This window comes from Arvicanthis niloticus, chromosome 17 (assembly GCF_011762505.2).
Source record: "Arvicanthis niloticus isolate mArvNil1 chromosome 17, mArvNil1.pat.X, whole genome shotgun sequence".
NCBI lineage: Eukaryota > Metazoa > Chordata > Mammalia > Rodentia > Muridae > Arvicanthis > Arvicanthis niloticus.
Window position 1 is genome coordinate 19,168,392 of NC_047674.1, and position 22,202 is coordinate 19,190,593.

At 40.9% G+C, this 22,202-nt stretch overlaps 1 protein-coding gene across 2 annotated transcripts in view; it reads right to left on the reverse strand.

Annotated features, from left to right (window-relative positions):
• Positions 1-22,202, reverse strand: part of Cab39 (calcium binding protein 39) — a 57,106-nt gene that overhangs the window by 12,369 nt on the left and 22,535 nt on the right. For both annotated transcript variants that reach the window (XM_034521341.2, XM_076914878.1), the window contains exons 3-4: positions 5,087-5,251; positions 3,156-3,274 (exon numbers count right to left, since the gene is read on the reverse strand). In XM_034521341.2, the coding sequence (XP_034377232.1) occupies positions 3,156-3,274; positions 5,087-5,251 (284 nt within the window). The remainder of the gene's footprint in view (positions 1-3,155; positions 3,275-5,086; positions 5,252-22,202) is intronic.

Sequence of the window (22,202 nt, forward strand, 5' to 3'; positions counted from 1 at the left end):
CATAAGTCAGTGAATACAAGGCAAACAGTTATACTGTTCAACCTGTTAACACCAGACTGAAGACCACATTAGATTTTAAATAGCTAGTAAAATACTACTGTTTCTAAATCCAGTCCTTCCTGTATGCAGTACTTCCTGTATACACACTAGAATCAGCAGCACCTCTCCCAAAAGCTTCCATTAAAGTATTTAGAATCTACTAAGTCAACCACATTGAACATAAGTAATCTAACTATTTAATCAGCTCAAGTACAGCTATCTGCAAAGATGGCTCACAGTGCTTCTTAAAGAGTGCTACCTTCCAGGTCAGGCAGGAATCATATGAGTAAGGGGTCAGAAAGCAAAGAAGCCATCACAGACCAATCGGGCTCTGCCAACAGAACAAAGGGGCAGTCAAAGGAGCACACAGTGGCCTAAGATGGGCCAGCTTAAACACAAAAGTAACATTTACAGTGACTAGACCAGGTTTGTGATGGTTAATATACTGGCTGTCAACCTGACAGGATGAAAACCATCTAAGAGAAAAGCCTCCCACCACACCTGTGAGAAATAATCTGGACCAGGGAGCCTCTGGGCACACCTGTGAAGGAGTATCTTGATTAGGGTGAGAAGGGAAGATCACCTTAACTATGGATACCACCATCCCATGGGTTAGACCTACGGTCTTGGAAAAGTGAGCTGAGCACTCGTGCTCCCCACTCAGCTTCCTAACCATAGCCTCTTCCACCCTGATTTCCTAACCTACCCTCCAGCTGTGAAAACGAAGATAAACCTTTCTTCCTTAAGTTGCTTTTGTCAGGACTACTGCAGGAAAAGTAACTAATACAACGTCCAGTATCTATTTTGAGTTCATAACAATGCTTAAACAATATATTCAATGCTTATTCAAGTCAGTGGCTAGAGCACCAATGCATTAAAACAATGGTACTGGCTTTCCCCAAAGACTGTATCTAGGATATTGACGTCGTCACTGTGGAGAGGTTCTGTTTTATGGAGGAAAACATTTAATTAGAAGAAGCAATACCAGAATCAGTAAACTGATTTTCACTCACTCACTCACTCATTCATTTTTTTTTTTTTTTTTCCCTTTTTGGTTTTTTTGAGACAGAGTTTCTCTGTGTAGCCCTGGCTGTCCTGGAACTCACTCTGTAGACCAGGCTGGCCTCAAACTCAGAAATCCGCCTGCCTCTGCCTCCCAAGTGCTGGGATTAAAGGCGTGTGCCACCACCGCCCAGCTCATTCATTCATTCTTTATTTGAGACAAGGACTTGCTTGCTATGCAGCCTGAGCTGGCATCAAACTCATGAAGATCCACCTACCTTTGGCTCCCAAGTGCTGGGATTAAAGGCATAACCAACTAGCTTTTATTTTATTTTATTTTATTTTATTTTATTTTATTTTTTAAGTGAGAGGATTAACTATTATAGATTAGTAGAAAGCAAGAGTATTATCTATAAAATTCAGTTTGCAGGCCTTGTTTACAAGTCCATTTTAAACAACCTCATTTTGTTAAGATCAAGGAACTAGAAAGGCTGGGCACTGGGCTGTAGCAGATGTGCAGGCTCTGAAATAGCCTGTGTAATGCATACACTGCAGATGCATGAGGAGCATGGTGAACAACAGCCGAGCTGTGTGCAAGGAGAGAGGAAGGCCTCACAAAGCAGGAAAGGTGCAAGGCTAATGACTGATGTGGGGTGGTGGGTAGGGAGGCTGCCGTCTTTTTTTTTTTTTTTTTTTAAATGGTTGAATGCTCAGTTCCCTAACTAAGTATGGTGGGAGGAGGGGGAGTGGGTCCCAAGTCAAGCTCCATTCTCAGGCTTTTCCTTCTTATCTCCTTGGCTAAGGATTCCACTCTGAGCAGCTCAGATGAGAGCTTTATACTTTATCTCCCAAAAATCTTCTTTAAGCTTCCAGTGACAGCACATGCTTTTAATACTATCATTCAGGAATTATGGATAGGTGGATCTTTTAAGTTCAAGACCAGCAAGGGGTACACAATGAAACCCTATTTCAAAGGATTTTGTTGTTGTTTTTAATTTTATACATTGTCTAAAAAATTATTTACATCAAAGCTGCCATGAAATAATAGGAAGTGTTAATTTTTAAGATTTCAATAAACCTTTGGTTTCTACAGCAAAGGAAATTCTGGTCAGCATCACACCATTCTATGAACACTCAAATTTCAGACTATTGACATAGCATGTTTCCACAGGGACACCAGACTGATACAACAAAAGTTCTGTACAACAACAGGTGAAGAAGCAACATGGATGGGTTGGGATGGGAATAGAAAGGAAGAAGCAGGATGCTGGCATGTGACATGTCACTGACTCATGCTTTGTCTAAACAAGTCTAAACTTGGGGCAAGTGTTAAACCACAGATACAAATCCAAATGAGGTAATGTGTAAAGCTAGCAGTAGGGGAACAAGGTAGCTCACACCAGCAGTCACTGCAGTGGGCAGACATGCTTGCCCGCTATTTTAGCAAAACACTGTCAATGCTGGCATGATCTCAAGAGGTGTCAGACAACAGTGGTGTGGAGGAGACTGACTGACTGCCTTGCCAGCTGGGTAGGCTCGGTGCTCAGAAAGAAGAGGGTCTTTTCACTTTTGTCAATTTAGATCTAAGTTTTGATTCTGTTTCTGAAATGAACATCTACCCAAATCATAAATGCCTGCTTAGTCTAGGAGTAACTCCAGGAAGATGTGCAGTGACCCAGCAGCACATGCTCTGCCGAGTGAGGGTGAGAAGCCCCACAAGGAGGCTTTCACTGCTGTTTGAGGTGTGAGGTGAGAGGAGGTGTGGAGGAGGCATCTTTGGACTCAACCTGGCTGGGATTTCATGGACTTCCGTGGTTTCGATCTTACAGAACACAAATAAGGCCACACTGGCTCTCTTTCTCTCTTTCTTTATTTAATTTGTGAAGGGCTCACAACTCACCCAATTTTAAGCTTGCGTCTATAGAGTATTTTTGAGTTAGTCTAGCTTACAGGTCAAGTCTTTAAAAGGGCAGTATATTCGAGAGCTACATTAAAGTGAGCTAAAACTACAGAGAATATCCTTCCATTTACCAACCTGGTTATCTTTTCCCACCCAAACAAATATTTCTTTTTATTTTCAACTAAGAATATAAACTTTATCACATTGTACATACCCTTTCAATAACATGAACAAAATATTCTGTTGGGTGCAGATGTATTCAACAGTAGGAGTTCTTGTACCAATTTGTCTTCTGAGAATATTGTTGAAAATTTGAGCCACGTCTTTTTTGCCCTATTAGGAATACAATCATTAAAATATTTACCTGACTAAGTATGAAAATGTCCATCCACCCTCAATATAAAGTCAAAGAGCCATTGTGTATTAGTTATGACTGGATATCTGACTTTACAACATTTGTAGACATTAAACTTCTAATTTTATCTATTTATAATTACAAATTCTTAGATTTAATAGTGTGCAATTTTAATACAATGTTATCAACAAAGTGAAATCTCATTATAATCCACAAGTAATTTCAACCAGCTCTAACTCTCAGAAGCATGCTGACTCGGTTATAGAAAACAGATGTTGGTAGCACACTTCCAATCTATAGGGATATGAACCTTACACAAGTGGACACTTCTGTTGTGAACAGTACAGTGTACACACTTTTCTTTTCAGAAACAGAAAGGGGGGAGATTGTATTCTCAGTGTAATGACATTAGAGGATTTTTGGCAAGTAGATAAACTCCTCTATTAAACTCACTTAGGAAAGACTTAAATACATATTAAATAATAAAAGCACTAAGTATTACAATACAGTAGTTCAGAGATGAGAACTTTACAATACCACTGCACAAAACACAGACGGATCTAGTGAATCTTAACAATCAGAAAGCTGCCTAAGAAATTAATAATAGACAACAGGTCCCCAAGAGATGTTTACGAATAGACACTGTCACAAGGCTGACAAAGCCCAGAGAGCACTGAAGTCCACGGACAGATGATCACCCTGGGGCTTGTGCTGGCTCAGGTGCAGTAATAGTAATTTCTACAAATCAGTCCCAGGGCACACACAACAACAACAACAAAAAAAAAACAAAAAACAATGCCTCTAAAGTTTCAAATGAATATTATATTCGGTGTTCAGTTGAGAGAACAAATAGGTGGATACAGAGAAGGACCAAATGCACCTTTCAAGTTAACAGAGAAAACAAACTGTTAGAGTCTGATACACTACTAAAAGTACACAAAATTAGCTTATAAATGGAAATATCTTTGTTCAATCTTCCCTATAGTAGGACAAAAATGTTTATTTTTCTTTAAGAATTATTGAAGTAGACCTCCCTTCTTCAAACTTTATCATACCTTTCTCTACCAAAACCCACACAGATATCTGACTACTCAAGCAGATGAACACTGAGACTTAAAACATACTCATGACAGTGAAAGAGGAGGAAGTTGCTTATATATGGTCTATATAGATATATGTAGATATATATGCTTCTCAGGCTGGAATCAAGGGCCAGTATCTTCATGAACTCACTATCTACCTAACATTGTGATCCAACTGATACACAGAGGCAATGGGAGAGCTGGTGGAGGGACCAGGCCCTAAGAGAAAACGCAAGCTATGCTGTCTGCAGCGAATCCAAGAGTGAAAAGCTTGGTTGTTCTGCTCTAGCTGTGGGGCCAAGGAGTACAGGCCCAATATTACCAGAAATAAATTCTGCAGAAGTCAGAAATTCAGAACTGTGAATAAAATCCGTTTAAACATTACACTAAATAAAAAAATTTAAAAGCAGTGCCAAGCAAACACAAAACACATGATCTCTGCTGTAATAGACATTTTTAGGGTCTTCAAACATTTATAACTTCCTTTAGACTGCTGATTCCTTGACTCAGAGAGCAGCAGTTTATGAAATACAACCTAAATGAAAGAGTATCACAAACACCCAAGAAACTTCACATACAATGTGGTGAAATGTATGTACAAAGGTTAGGAGCCCAGGTCAACAGGGATCTTAAAATATCCCAAAGAACAGAATGCATGAAAAAGGACCACAAGAAGTGTTTTTGAGAATTAGGAAACGAATTTCTTACCTCAAAGTCAATGAGCTGTAAGTCAGCCACCAGGGTGCTGAGGAGCCCGCTATTGTACAGCTCCTGAGCCAGCTGAGCTACCGCCTCTGTCTGAGGCTCCTTCTCATTTGTGCCGTATAGAATTTCTTTCATAGCAACCAAATTTTTGGAAACTTCTTCTGTAGCCTGATTTGGGGAGGAAGGTGCAGAAGAAAAAACAATTTATTTTAATAAATACATATTACAGTTGTATTAGCTAAAGATCTATTTTTTTATATTATTTACCCTCAGACCTATGTGCAAGCTCCAGCTCTATTTTCAGGAGCTAGACACTGTACAGAAAGGAGAAAGGGAGAGACAGAGGGAAAGTAGGGAGAGAAAGAGGAAGGAAGAGAGGGAGAGGGTTGCATGCACTCCCCCGAAAGATGACATGTTCTCATATACAGTGGAAACTCAGCTAATGTAAAGTAGAAACAGGAATGACAAGACTGGGTTTCTCAAGTCTGGGGAAGCTCTTCAGAAGAGGCATGTGAGCTGCCACTGCTGCTGGTAGAGATAGAGGTGGTGGTGGTGGTGGTGGTGGTGGTGGTGGTGGTGGTGGTGTGTGAGATTAACAGCTAGGTGTCAGGAAGAAGGAGCAGCAAAAGGCAGCAATGAGGGCGAGGAAACTGGAAAGACAAGCAAGCAAAAGAAATGGCACTGATAGAGTAAAGAGGACTATAAGGATATACGTCACATTCAAGAAAAACCAAGGATGTTAAATAGAGAAACCGAAGACACAGACTGAGAACTAGAAACTTTGATGTTTGAAGTTAGAACTGCAGTGGATGTTAACAGCAGGTAAGATACTGCAGAAGAAAATGCTGCTGAATAGTAACAAGTAGACAAAATGAATCATGGGAGTGAAGCAGAGGGGGACATCATGCTTATAAGCTTTAGGGGAACTTTAGTAATATACATAACTATTGTCCCCAAAGAGAGTAAAGGGCAGACAAAAGATTTGAAAATGTGATGAATGAAAACAACTTTGAATTTGCCAGGTGAACACCTTCAATCCCAGTACTTGGGAGTTGGAGTCAGGCAGATGTCTGTGAGTTTGAGGCCAGCCTTATGTCTACATTGCTCCAGGATAGTGAGAATTACATAGAGGGACTTCTATTGCAAAAATAAAACAAAACCTAAACAAAAAAATATAAATCTGATTAAAAAGAAAATAAATACTGGTAAAAGGCAACTAAATCTCAAGTGCAAGAAATAAAACTAAGATGGCTGGAGAGATGGCTCAGTCCGCAAGAGCACGACGGGTTACTCTTCAGTAAGACCCAGGTTTGAGTTCCAGCCTCTACTTGTGTGCTCACAATAGTCTGGTAACTCCAGTTACAAGGGGTATGATGCTTTTTTCTGGACTCCTGGGCACCAGTCATACATGTGATAAACAGACTACATGCAAGTGAAACACACATATACATTTTAAAAACATAGAACAAGAAAAGAACTAGAACAAGATTATATAGAGATGGCTGCAGTGACTAGAGCTGGCTGTGAAGTCACAGGACTGGAACTCCGGTCCTAGCACGCACAAGAGGCCGCAGAGGGCTCCGTGTGTACAAACATGCACATTTACTCACATGTACATGTGTGCACATGCACTCACAAGCAGACACAGACACAGAGAAAGAGCTTGTGCAGACATTCACAACAATGCAATGTTTACATCTGTTGATAAAGAGAGTATCTTAAAAGTAGCCATTCGGGGGTGGGGGAGCAGTAGGGAGACGAGCACAGCCAAAGAAAACCAAAGGCTGCCTGCCAATGGACTTCTTGCCAAAATTATATATGTCAAAAGACAGATGGGAATTGTTAAAACTATTAAGAAAAACACACTACTAAGCTATCATCCTAGAATTTTATAACCCAATAAAAACGTTTTAAAGATAAAAATAATTCTACATAGTGAGTTCTAGGATAGCCAAGGCTATCCAGTAAGACCCTGATTCAAAATAAATTTGGCTGTTTAAAGCAAAAACAGCATACTCTAAGATTATTCCATGTAGAAGAAAATGCATGACAGCAGTAGCTCAGGAGGGTCATGGGATACGGCATAAGGTGTAGTGTGCAGTATCATATTTCCTCAAGACAGACTATCACAAGTTAAAGATGTTATAAACATAAGCCTTAAAGCAAACATTTAAAGAAAAACTCCATGCAGACAAAGGTGGTAGTGAATGTCTGTGATCCCACCATTTGGGAATCCAAGGCTGGAAGAAAGTGAGTTCAAGACCAGCTTGAGCTACGCAGTGAACTTAGGGCCAGCTTATATTATTACATGGTGCGAAGCTATCTCATGAAAACAAGCAAGCAAGCAAGCAAACAAAAACCTAGCCAAAATATAGAAGACTTGCTGTAGGACATCAGCTTATGACAGTATTCAGAACAATTGTAACAGCCCACAGTAATTCCTTTACAACCATCAAAACTTCTTACTAAATAAATGGTCACAGAATTTCACCTTGAGTATTTCCTGCTTCTAGTAATGCTGTATTGGAGGACCCCAGAATCAGACAAACATGGCCTCCCTATACTGTCTGATGGCCAAAGCAGGAACTTCTCTTCCTGCTTGAGGTAGTTCACCTATCTTCCTTTGAAGTATATCTTCAGAAAACTTCTTTTTAATTTTGTGAATTATTGTTCCAAGAAAGGTAGGATAATGCCCTAACCCTGTTCCAGATACAGAGGAGCCTGCATATGGGACACGCCAACACAGCTTGAGGTCATCTTTAGTGGTGTAGACAATCATGAGAAAGAATTTAGAGTGGAGTGGATCTTCCATGGGTGCTATGGCCAACTGGAGTGCATGATACCACACTGAAGGCTTTAGCTCCTCACTATTTAATTGTATTTCACTATCAGCCTAACACCTAGGCTGCACAGACATTTCTGTGCTCTAAAGGATATCCAGTAAATCATATTACTCTTATATTTGAATCACATATCTGGTTATGCCTCTGTGGCCTGCGTAAATTGCTAACCAAAATGCCAAACAGGAAAGAACCACAACTGAACCTATCATATCTTTTCAGTAATGATCTAACACACACACACACACACACACACACACACACACACACACACACACACACACACACACCCTCCCTCCCTGATCCCAGACAGAGTTTCACTATGCAGTCCTGGCTGTTCTGGAACTCACTCTGTAGACCAGGCTCGTCATGAACTCTTAAGAGATATGCCTGCCTCTGCCTCTCAAGTGCTGGGATTAAAGGCATGCGCCACCACCTGGCTTTCTGGCTTTGGTCTAATAATTTTGTGTATGGCTACTCAGGACTATTTGCAAATCATATTTGCAGAGATTTGTTTAATATCTTGATAAAAATGACATTTCATATTTTCTGACTACAAATAAAAAAAGTTAATTTAGTAAAATTTTTTCACTAAACCATTTTGATCGGGTATAATGGTATATGCCTTTAATCCTGGCAGAGGGAGACAGATCTTTTTGAGTTAGCTTAGTCTACATAGGAAGCTCTGGGTCACTTAGGGATATATAGTTTGACTCTGACTTAAAAAAATATAATCAAACCTATTCTGATTTCTAGTGCTTTCCCCTCAATGTTTACAAATTGTCCCCTTTCAGTCCTATGAACCCTTAGGCGTCTGTGTGCAGCAGAGCTTACCTTTCCTGGTCCAGTATCTACCTTATTGTCTACGTGGCTTAGATTTCTCAGTAGTTCAAAATCTCATATGCAATAAGGTACCTCAAATATAATTTTTCTGGACCAAGACAGAATAGAAGGAGAATAGATTCTATTATAATCTATTTATTTGCACTGCCTTTTCAGTTCCTTTATTCCAAGTGATTTTCACTGACAAAAAAGAAAATCTGACACTTAATAGGGTTACTAAGTGACTGGTGGTTTTATGGCCATGAGCCTAAATGGCAGATCTCCTTTAGCCTCCTTTGCTTTTCTGGTTAAACTCAAGTTTGAATACTCTTAGAAATTTTTATCAATTTTGAATTTTTCATGATTTTAAGCTCTGAATTCAGGTCAAACCTTATGCTTTCTTCTGACAGCAACAGGTGCTGAAAGGAGTGACAGCTGAAGGGCAAGGCTTCGCTGTTAGATGATGACATGTTCTAGAACTGACTGCAGTTATGGTCACATATATCCATGCACACTTTAAATGGTGAACTGCACGATATGTACATTCAATAGAGCTGTCTTTAAAAGATACAAGAGAGGAATGAACAAAATAGAAAGTTATTGTACTTCTGGGCTGAAAGCCAGGCTCACTAGTAAAGTCCTCTCCCTCTCAGAAGATGTACTACCTGTCACAGTAAGGATGGGGTGGCAATGACAACAGAGTTACACACATCTACCTCTCACTGCTTACTTGCTTTTGGGTTCTGATGCCCTCCTGCCCTGTTGAGAACCCCGTGTATTTTATTATCTCTTCTCCTTCATATATAGCCAATTCCCAACTCAGCCCATTTTCAGTTTTTACATATGATCAAGGCTCCCCTTAACAGAAGAACCAAACAAGCTCTTTCTGGACATCACAAATTCCTCACAGCTACACTTCACCTACGTCTCTTGAATATTTACTCATGTTTGTCACAATCCACATCTCCTCCCTTATCCACTGCTCATGTCAATCTCACAAGGCTCCTGTGCCTCACACTTTACTGCTTTTGGCCAGCCAACAATGACTTACATGAGACCAAAGGCAATTACCTGTCTCACTGTGCCTGGGCACCTGTAGGTTTGTACTTGTTGCTTACTGCACCCATCCATATCCTAATTTTTACCTTTCCCACCTCTCTAGGTGCTTCCTAGTTTCCTTTTCAGTTTGTTCTTAACCAAACCTTTAAATATCAAGTATCCCACAAGGCCAGATCTGAGGCTTTCCTTCCTGCCTTTTGTTTTTCTGCAGCTTCTCTTTAAGTGATCTCATCCACACCCACTGCTTTAATTAACTCCTAAAGGCAGGGGCCTCACAGATGCCTATCTTCAGTTCTCTCAGGCTTTGTCTTTCAGCAGTCTACACAAATGTCTGTATTTACATGTCTTATGGTATGGTACCTAGCTCAAACCCAATGTATCTAAAAGAGAACTCATGTTGTTGCCCACTGCCTTGAATTCTTCCCTTGTCCTTAGATCAGGGAGCAATACAGGCGCATGTCAGAAACTCAGGGGTCATCATCAGCTCTTCTTTCTTCTGAACCAGGAAAGGCTAAGTTGTCTCCACTTTCCCAGATCCAGCCATCTGCTGTCTCCTCTGCCATTGCCACCAAAACCCAAGTCCTGTAACTCCTGCCAAAATTACTGCCTAGCTTATAGACCTCCTTACATTCCTGTTAGACCTGTACATTCTTTTCCAATCAAAACACAAATGATGAAGAGATTCTGTTTAAAATGCTCCAATGATTACTTATTTCTCTTAGAATGGTGCAAAATCATTCTTAAATAACCCCATGACATCTGGTCCTACTGTCTAACCTAGACCTGCACTATTCTCTCTATTTACCCGGGATGTATGGGCACACTTCTCTTTCCTCAGAGGTCTTACAGATGTGGTCTGCTATGCTCATGTGTCCTTTGCACCCACCTCTTGACCAACTAACTCCTTTTCTTTCTTCAGTGCTTACCTTAGTATTGGATCACTTTTTCAAAAGTTTCCTAGATAAATTCTGTCACACATTCACCTATGGTTAAGTTTTCCCTCACATTGTTTCTCATAGTTAAGTATGATTCTTCTGTTACTTGTAATTTCCCAGTTACTGGTCCCTTCTGCTACACTGAGAGCTTGTAGGAGATACAGGGCCTTGACGGCAGAGCAACCCTGTAAGATTGACCCCACTGAGAAGGCAAAAGGAAGTGCTTAAAAGAGCCCAGAAACAGACCAGATTATGCAAAAAACAGTTGGGGGGAGGTACAGGAATATGTAGGAGCAACTCATATATCTGGTTTACTTCTAGAAAGAAGCCACTAAATTCAGACTCCCAGCACTGCTGGTTCACCACATAGGCAACACCAGATAACTGAGCTAATATTTCAGTTATTGATAAAGGAAAGACGGTGGCTACTAGAATTAGGAATCAAGTGTTCTATCTGGTACCTGGAATAAAAACAGACTTGACTTTAATGATGAGTAAAGGAAAAAAAAATCATCTAGATCAGGGGTGGGAGTGTGTGTGAAGAGAAAGGACTGTAATTCAATGAAAGAGAATCAACAACTACAGCAACAACTGCAGCAGTGTCTGCTTGCCAAGGTACAGTGTGAGGAAAGAAGCGAACTGGCTGACTAATTCATTAAGGCTGCCATTTTACTTAAGGGCCAAGTACTCTAAACTTGGATCCTGGTGTGCATATGGTCATAGTGCAGACACCTCCTCAAGCTAACACCAAGGAAAATCAGTTTCTGTATCTGGTACTTGACTAACTGAAAAGAATAGTTTGTTACATGTGGGCTGTGTTGAAAATCTTGAGTCGCAGCACACCCACACTGTATATTACTCTGTATGGGAAAGGTTAAGTGTGCCTTTTGCTCAACTTACAGCCTAATTCCTGTAACTACATAGTCTAAAACAGAGGTTCTCAATTGGTGGTTGTGATCCCATTGGGGGTAGAGCACCTTTCAAAGGGGTCATGTATCAGATATCCTGCATATCAAATACTTGTAATTCATAACAGTAGCAAAATGAGTTATGAAGAAGCAATGAAAATAATTGTATGGTTGGGGGTCACCACACCACGAGAACTACACTAAAGGGTTGCAGCACTAGGAAGGTTGAGAACCACTGCTCTAAAAGAACACTCCACACTAAACTTGAGTGCTGTTTGCTTCTTCACTTTTCATTCACTCTATTTCATGCACGTGTGCATGTAAGTTTTAATTTTTTAAAGACTTACTATTAATGATTGTTTTTAAATGTTTTAACCTCTTTTTCTAGCACACCACTCACCAGAGGTAGTGGGAAAGGTTATTAGGATGCAGAAGAAGTGGACCTGTTAAGAAATAGTTCTTTGGAGCAAATCTCATCTGCATTCTCAGGAAATCAGAAGTTTAGTTCATAGGTCAGCAGCAGCAGCAGCTCAATCCACTCGCAAACACTTCATGGATACACCAGTAGTCTAATTCAGTAGTGTCAGGATAGCAGCAGCAGTGCCATGACCTAGCAGAACAGCCAGGCCTCAGGCGAACAAGACCGTCAGAGACGCCAGAAGTTCTCTGTAGTGCCTCTCACAATGAAGCAAAGATTAGCGAAGATGAGAGACCAAGAAGTGTTATAAAGTTAGTTCTAAAAGCAAGGCCCCCTCACAGTCCCTTGAGTCTATTCATACTTTCTCCAACATCAAGTGTCCTCCATGGGTCTTGCCTCAGTACCTGAGTCTGTATGAGCTGACATCACTCTGCCAATTGGCCGGAGTCCACAGAAGTGGCAAGAAGCCACCAGCACACCAACAGAAGGTTTTTGGTACAGCTTCTTTCTATGGACAAATGGAGCTCAACTATGAAATGTCAGGTGCCATTAGCGAAGAGTCCTTTGTCTTGTGTCCTTCTACGTGCTTGCTTCAGTAAAACATCCTCTTGCTTGTGTCTGTTTTAGCGAAACGTCTGCCTTAGCAAAACATCCTTTTACCTGTGTCCACTTCAGCAAACATTCTTTCACGTGTCTGCTTTAGTAAAACATCCTTTTACTTGTGTCCGCTTCAGGAAAACACTCCTATACGTGCTTGCCCCAGCATAACACCATACAACTCAACTGACTTTCCAAGAACCCTTAAGTTTGAACTTTGCACACATACATGCACACACTTGGAACAGAGATGGGGTTGGGTTTCACAAGGCAAGGTAATTCAGCAGGCATTTACTGACTTCAATCGCCACAGAGAACAGGAGAATAGAAGATAGTGTTGGATCTAATTGGTTTCTTTCAGTGCTCTTACAGTGGCCACACCCAAGCCCCAACTCTGGAGGGTCTGCATCTCTGATCACACTGATCACATCCTTCTTATTTGCACCCCTACTTATGTTTCATACCTACTGAGTAGCTACTCACATCTACAGCACCTCTAAACACTCCCCCTTTTGAGCTGCTGAAATCCCCAGTCACCTAATCCACTGGCCCCTGATTGACCTCATTCATTATCTGTGTGCTAAGACTGTGTGCTTCAGTACTGTCACAAGAGATCAATGACTTTGTGTTCCTTACACTCCTGGATGATTTTTCCCACAACTTTTCTACACCAGCTCCTAGAACTGTAATCACTGTAAATGGTGACAGAACCCATGCATACTTGGTTTACTAATGATTTGTGTTGCTTGTCCAGCTTCAATCCAGCTCAGAAACGTTCCTGTCAGATGGACTGATTTCCAAGTAGTAACTAGTGAAGAGCACACATTTCAAAATGGCTACGCTTTTCCTCCAGACTTCTGTTTGGTATCCTACTCTGGATACAGACACCTAGCTTTACTCCTCTAAGTTGAGACTGTCCAGGAAAAACTTTCTTAACTCTTGTTCCATATTGATACACTCCTGCTACCTTTTGACTACATATGCTGTGCCCTCAAATACTCTTTGATTTGAGACATGGTCTCACTCTGTAGCACTAGCAGACCTGAAACTCATTATACAATTTGAATCAACTTAAAACTGACAGCAATCTCCTGTCTTACCCTCTTTAGATTATAGGCATATGCCACGATGTTTGGCCTAAAATACAAGCCCTGCCTTCCAGCGCTAGGGACTGAACAAAGAGCTTTGAACATGCTAGTTGCCGGGCGGTGGTGGCGCACGCCTTTAATCCCAGCACTTGGGAGGCAGAAGCAGGTGGATTTCTGAGTTCGAGGCCAGCCTGGTCTACAGAATGAGTTCCAGGACAGCCAGGGCTACACAGAGAAACCCTGTCTCGAAAAACCAAAAAAAAAAAAAAAAAAAAAAAAAGAACATGCTAGTTAAATACTCTACCACTGAGCTATAACCCCAGCTCCCAAGATACTAACTATAGAAACAAAGTAGTTTTATGGTGTAATACCACTTTGACCAAGTGTGTGTCATGAACATTACCTGTAATGAGACTACTGAATTAAGGATCTCCTAATGTTATGTTCCTCACAGGGCACATTAGTTCTGTAGAGCTCTTGCCAAACTGTCCAACCTACACTAGATCATGAAGAAACACCAGCAAGACCCAAATCAGGGATCATTCTATAAATCATTCAAGTATTTAGGTCACAAGGTTAAAGGAAGACTGAGAAGCTGTTCCAGATTGAAGCAGCTAGGAAGATGCAACTAAATGCAATGTGTGATCCAGACTTGGATGGCTGGTCCAGAGGTATATAGTAAAGGCTGCATCCATTAACAATGCACTCTGTCCATCTTTCCACTGTGATGATGTTAAATGTAACATCTGTGGAAGTGGGGTAGAGGCTGACAAGTTTACCAGCTCTCTTGTTTTGCTGTTTCTTCCCAGGGAAGGGACATCTTACTTCAGTATCAGAATCTCTGGCTGTATCTCTGTGTGCTGCAGAAAGGCCTTTCTTCAAACAAAGGGCCTCAGAGATACCCTTTGTGTCTTAGAGGATCATCTGTTGCTTCGACTGACTTCATATTTCAAATTCTTGAATTCTTCAGTCTTCAATTCTTTTGTCATTTACTTTCATTCCCACCTTGACTATCTTCAGCTCTGCTCCTGGTGAAGGCCGAGTGGTCACACTCTGCCCCACCCCTTCCAGGTGGACTCCAGCTGCAGCAGCTATGCCTTCCTTCAGCTACCAGCCTTGCAGGGCTGAACCTTCTCATGTGCCTCTCCTTTTCTACACTCCAGGGTCTGACAGCAGTTTACACACAGAATGAGCTCAGGATTTTGTTAGTTGGCAGAACACTCTTCGAGTGCTCATCAGCTGGACATGGTGTTCTGAGACACAGATGCTACTCCTGCATGGCCAGGGAACCTCATATTGGGTTTCACAGGCAGACTGCTTTATTAACAGCCACCAACTGTTTATAAATACTTAGTCAAGAGTATCCCTTGTGACAAGCTACTCATTTGACTGGAAAATGAAGTCCCATGTCCCTCATTTCTTACTCTATGTGACAAGAGGAAAAGAGTGTGATTAAGGTCTTAGCTGTTTCCTTAGGACTTTTGAGACGTGACCTATGAAGCAGCTGCATGTACCAGGGCTTAGAAGTGCCTAAAGTGAGCAGAGCCTGGGCATGTTCGTTCCCTGGAATTCAGGTGCTGGGGTAGAAGAGCAGAGAATAAGTCTCTCAAGTCTCATGGAGGGAAGGCAAGTGACTCCTGAAGTAGCAAAGTTCCTGAACATCCACATACAACCAAGTGAGAACTTTATTTAGCTTTTAAGAATTATTTTTAAAATATTTATTAGATCAATGTAAACAGCCCCAGTATCTCAAAATCCATACCTAATGTGTGTATCACTGGCAATATTATTAGAATAAAACTTCTTTCCTACCCAGAGGGGGAATGTAGGTATGTTCTCCAGCCTTTACAGTTGTGTCTAGTATAACCTCCCTAATAGCATCCAAGCTATAAGATTTTCCCCTTGAATGTAAGTTGGAAATCTGAGGCAAAAGGTACAGGAATTCAAGCCCAGCCTGGGTAACATACCTGAGGGTGCATGAGTCCATGAAGGGGAAAAATAAGTGCTCAGGAAACTAAAGCCCTGGTGTAGTCATTTCAGGACCTCCCCAAACCAGAAAGCCTCTCCGCCTTCAATTCCACATCCTCATCACACTCATCTGTGCTGCTGCGGCTCAGGCTGCCCTGTGGTCAATGGGCACAGAGCTAGTGCCCACTAGCATCAGACAGACAGAGGGAAGACAGAATAAGGCCAGTGTCCACTGGGTAAAAGCAGGGAAAGGGGTTTTATGAATCAGCAGTTTCAAAACAAATATTTAAAGTGAAACAAAGGAGGGTGTGGGGGTAAGTGCCTTTGGTCCCAGCCCTCAGGAGGCAGAGCTAGCTAGACCCACAGAGTAAGACTGTCTAAAACCTGAAGAAGAATGAAAGTTTTTATACAGAAAGATATGAAGACAAGACAAAGTTGGAGGATGAAATCTAAAGTAAACTGAAATCAGTAAGATGGCTCATCAGGTAGAGAAGATTGTGCACAGACCTAAAACCCTGAGCAGAAGCCCTGGGTCACGCAGTGCAGAAGAACAACTTCTGAGGTTTGTTCTTCAATCTCAGGCACACCATGCACGTGCCTACTCTCATGTAAAGACAAAATTAAAAAAAAAAAAGAAAAAGAAAAAGAAAAGAAAAAAAGAATAGACTAGATACTGTTGTGGTAAATATTTGATGAAAAGACTCCATTAGTATACCACCTCCTGTGTTGAATGCTTTTTAAAAGCCCACCATCCCCAAGCTCTTCATTATACAAAGTATTTGACTATGCTCAATTAAAAGATCATGGACTAAGAAAAATCTGTTATTAATTCCTAGTGTTAAACATTTCTCTAACCACAAGTCACTGTTAAAATGGCCATGCTATAAAAAGGATACTCCCTTCCCCCTCTTAGCTGTGCTGGCAAACCTACCTATACTTCTCCCAGAATACTAGCAGTCATGCTGGTGAAGAGAACTGAGTACAAGCTGAAAATGGTAGCCATATCTTCTGTATATGGCAGGTGGTGGGTAGAATATGAAAACAGTTGTTACTATGGCACAGTTAGTGGTAGAAAAAGTTTCATCCTACTCCTGTCTGCCACTTATCGAAAAATAAATAAGGATAGTAAGCCTTTTGTTTTCTTTTCTTTGCCCCCCCCCCCTTTTTATAAAGGGGTTTTGTAAAATGAATGAATGAATGAATGGATAAATAAATAAATAAAAAATAAAAATTAAAAGGCTATGGCAAAGTTAAAAAGGAACTGACCTATGTGTATAATACAGAATCTCAACACAGTAACTATGCACCATGGAACACAAGTAAAAGTTCTAGCATGATGCAAGTGAAGGAATAAACACTCAATGGGAAAATGCCGTAGACATAGTGACTAAAGTAGAAAGGCACAGTTTTATTAAGGCTTGGCATAGCTAATTGTAAATTACATTCCCATAGAATGAATTGCTTAAGAAGCAGTTTTCCTCACTTGAGAATGGTAACAGAGGCCTCTCTGTGACGCACCTTGCAGAAGGATGGTGATATAGGATGTGCCCTTCCCCCAGCCTTGAGCAGGCCTGAGAGACCTTGCTTACCACAACAGACCAAGAGATAGGATCTAGGTGGAGTTACCCACCTTAGCTGCACAAAACACAGAAGAACTGCCCCTGGGCTTGCCTTGAGATATCTCAGGCTGTGACCTAGAACAGATTATGGATTATCCCACCAATCTCCAGCTGAAACCAGGAGTTGTGGGTTGGGCCTTCCCCTTTAAATTGAGAGCTGAACATTAAAGCTTTGAGCCTTGATCAGAGAGCTTTGTCTTGGCTTCATCTCTTCTCACCCTCCGTCCCCTTTCATTCCCAGCCCCCCTTTCAGGTGAACCCAGTTGACTCGTGGATGCAGGCGGCTACAATAAGATGTGCCAACAGTACAGCTAGAACCCCTTCTACAGCACTTAACCAAGTAGTCACCAAGCCCAAGCCAAAACCCCAGAAAGGAGAAACTTCTGAGGAAGCCAGGCTCCTACTTTATGTCACCTAATATGAAGACAAAATCAAATCCCTACTGGACTTCCACCCACAGGTCTGAGTTTTATGTCCTGTTACATGGGAAGCAGGTTTAACCCTTGCTTTATAGTAAGATGCTAGTAACTACACCGAGACTCCGTATTCTTCAAAGACACTGCTCAAATCTAACTCCTGGTTCACTGAACTGTTACTTAACAGTAGTTCTGAACTGCCATGTCAGCCTAATTACTCCTTTTAACACAGTTATCATTCCACAACCTCAAGCAAGGACTTGCCCACGTGGAACAGAATTTAAATAATACATTTGTTACTGCAACCTGTCCTCAATAGTCTCTTTGGGCCTTTATTACATTATTTATTCTTGGGGCACACATATGCCCTCACATAAATGTGGTTTCTAAGTCACATCTGCCTCAGCTGATACATGAAACAAACATCTCTTCTTACTTTCTCCTGAGTTCTAGTTGCTATACAACATACTAAGTACAGTTTGTGTGTCTGGGTACAGTTTGCTTTGCTGATGTGTTTATACACCCATCAAGACACTGACCATTACCAAAAGCCTCCTTATGTCCCCTTTTGAGTTCCTCTTGATTTCTTCTCCCTCTATTTCTATTCCAAAGCAACCACCAACCTGAATTCTGCAACTATAGACTGATTACATTTTCCAGAGTTTTGTATAAAGCATAGATCATGTACACTGGCTACTTTTAGCAACATAATTATTTTGAGATTTGACTGCTGTGTATAGTTTATCCTTTTATTGTTAATAGTGTTCTATTAACAATGTGGCCCAAGTGGTTTATTCATGCATTTGGTTATTTCCTGATGGGCTATTTCACATAAAACTTCTACACACACTTAGACAAGTCTTTGTATGGATATATACTTCATGGTTTCTTAGGTATATACTTAGGAGTGTCATGGTTAGATCAAAGCTGATTTAATTTTCTTCTTTAGGAACCTGCCTGTCTTCTAAAGTGGCTATACCATCTCATACTCATAGCAGTCCCAGCTGCTCTGTACTCAACATTTGGCATAGTAAAAATATGGTTCATATTAAACATATTAACTACAAGGGAGAGAAATGGTCCCTGTGATGGTTTGAATGAGAATGACCCCCACAGGCTGATATATCTGAATACTTGGTCTCTACTTAGTGGAACTGTTTGGGAAGAACTGGAATGTGTGACCTTGTTGGAGGATGTCTGTCACTGGGGGTAGTCTTTAAGGTTTAAAACACTCATGACATTTTGAGTCTTCTCTGTTCCTACTTTAGGACCAAAATGTGAGTTCTTAGCTGCTGCATCAGCCAGCCACTGCCAAGCTTTCACTCCATCAGTAAAGACTTGAACCTCTAGAACCATAAGCCTGAATACTTTCTTTTATAAGCGGACGTGGTTGTGGTGTTCTGTCCCAGCAACAGTGCAGCATCACAACAGACACGTAACTCAGCAGTGAGTTATAGAGCTCTGGGTGGCAGGACTGAAAGAAAAATATGGCTCTTGGCCATCTTCAGTCAGTCTACACTATTACTTGGTTACAGCCCCTTACTGTTAGTTACACACTAAATGTGGATGTTTTATCACATTCAGCAGTCATTAGTGCTGCATGACAGCAAGGTGGCAGCAGTTCACATTAGCTCTGCTCTCTATTTCATCTTCAAAAAATACAAGTTATTACTGAGGTATGTCTTTCAAAGCCTTATAATCCACTGAAGAAGAAACATAGTTACCTATATTATACAAGAAAAGAGAGCAAGGTAAGAGGCAGAATGCAGAACAGCAGGCCTTATCTTAAATAGCAAACTAGGTGAAAAGGTGGCATTTGAGTCAAGACTTGTAAAAAGATCCTATGTGAACCACAGAGGGAGCTAGGATGAAGATCCTGTAGAAACGCAAGAGGCAAATGCAAAGACTTAAGTAATCCTAGACAGTCTATACTTCTGTTATAGTGACTGAGACAGACAGATGACACTGGTACAGACAGACACATTCTATAGCTGACATTTAAAGAAGGCTGGATATGCTATCCATTGAGCAGTCCAACCTCTTCCCATCATCTTTTGCATGTTGTTTATTTGTTTGAGACAAAGTCTGTCTATGTAGACCTGGCTGCCCTGAAACTCACTAGTTAGACCAGGCTGGCCTCAAGCTCAGAGGCTGCCTCCCAAGTACAGAGATTAAAAGTGTCTGTCACTATGCCAGCACTTCTGCATTTTGTAACCATTTACTAATAGCTTGCTATTGTTAACCCATTTTTATTTGCAGTAGTTATAGTTTAGGTCTCAGCTCTCTTTCACCATGCGTAGCAGTTGTCATTTCCCTTTAGATATTGAGAAATTAGTCACAAATCACAGGTGTTTTCTCCTCTATTCTTAATCTGTTTCATAATTTACATGTAATTCTTCAGTTAGGCCTAACACCTTGAACTGAAGTTTATTTTTCAGAAATTCCCATGGTTTATACTCATAGCAAATCTACACTTGTGTAATGTCGGCTTACAGTGGGCGTTCTCAGCCTCTGCACTAATGACATTTTTGCTGGGTAATTCTTTTTTGTTGCTGTTCTATTTTTAGCATCCCTGGCTTTACTAACTGAATGCCAGTAGCTGCCTTCCCCCTAGTGCTATAACCAAAAATGATCCTGGCATTCCAACTGTACTCTAACAGAACAAAACAACTCATGGACTAAAACAAAACAAAACACAAAACAACAACAACAACAAAAAAAAAACCTCATTCAGCCAGGCAGACAATACAGATCCCAGCACTTCCTTCTACCACCTCCATCAAGCCACCTTCTTAAGTTTTCTCTGTTACTTTACAGAAATTAGGATATTCTCCACCTCTCAAGCCAGTCCCTTTCCTGTCATAATTCTTACTAACTATCATAGTACATTGCAAAGTGTGAGCTCCTGGGCTCCCCCAGACTGAGGTTTTTACATCAATGATAAGACATCATTTGCCTTGTGCCCACTGCACTGCTATTTATACTAAAGGGCTAACACTCCAGCACAACACAAGGCAGTGCCAACAAATTATAGGAACAGTTATTTAACCCTGTAAGACCACAAACTTAGTTTTAAAAAGAAACCTTCAGGTTTCACGTAAGGATGCCCAGGGTATCTGTGCATAATGGCATCTACTTATAATCTCAGTACTCAGAGAGTTTGAGGGTGGAGGATCACAATTTTCAGTCCAGGCTAAGAGAAAAGGTGAAGAAAGAGAAGAAAAGAATACCTATAAGGAAGCAGTAAGAAAGTCATTAATGTTATTAAATTTTGTTCTTTAAGTACACAATTTGGTATAAAAGACAGGAAATGTGTTTGGGTCCTTACAGATATGACTGTTAAAAAAAAAAAACCTGTGTAACTACCAATTATCAAATTCTTATATGATATCAATATTCAAAATTGTCTCAAATGCCATTAAAATAGCTTTCTCTCTTTAAACAATGTGCATGAGTTTACATATAACATATGTATGCAAGGATGCACAACAGAGATCTGGAGGGGTGTCAGGTTCTCAGGAACTGGAATTACAGATGGTTCTGAGATGCCATGTGGATGCTGGGAATGGATCCCAGGTCCTCTGCAAAGCGGCAAGCGCTGAGCCACCTCTCTAGCCCTAGCCCTTTCTTTACCAGCATGACGTACAGAAGCACACGTGTGTGGAGTCAACGCTTTCTGTCAGCACAGTAAAGAGATTTAAATCTGCTGCTCTTCTCTCTGAATTTTTCATTTGGGATGATATGGTTATTTTCCATAAAAAATACCTTATTTGTTAAACCAGAATGTGTATTACTTTTGAATGATTATTTAAAATTCTGATTTTAATTTCTAATGGGATAATCTCAATATTCCACATACATGCAGTTTTTTTTAGGTCTTAATATTTTGAGAGTATAAAGGGGTCCTGTGAACAAAAAACTTAACTGCCAGGTGGTAGTGCACACCTTTAATGCCAGCACTCGGGAGGCAGGACAGGGGGCAGTTTAAGGTCAGCTTGGTCTACAGAATGCATTCTAGGTCAGGGATACACAGAGAACCCTGTCTTCAAGTAGAGCCTTTGTCCATCTTGTATGTCTGAGGTTCCTGGTGCCGAAACTGGAGTGAGTTTGATGAGACTGCTGCTGTGTAGCTCAGTGCTAGTTACCTGCCTAGCATCTGCAAAGCCCTGACTCAGTCCCCAGCATAACTAACACAAACACACACACACACACAATCTGATGAACAGAATGGCATAATTCAGAGTTTAAGGAGTAGACTGTATCTTTAGGTACAGGCAAAAGACAAATCATCATCTTAAGAGACACATACCACATACATCTTTCAATGATAAACAATTTAGGATGAAGGAGCAGCCACTGAGGCAATTCCTATGGTATGAATCACTCTTCTATGGGGTCTATTCTCCTTCACACTGCCTCCTTAGATCAGGGGCCAGCTCATGTGACAGC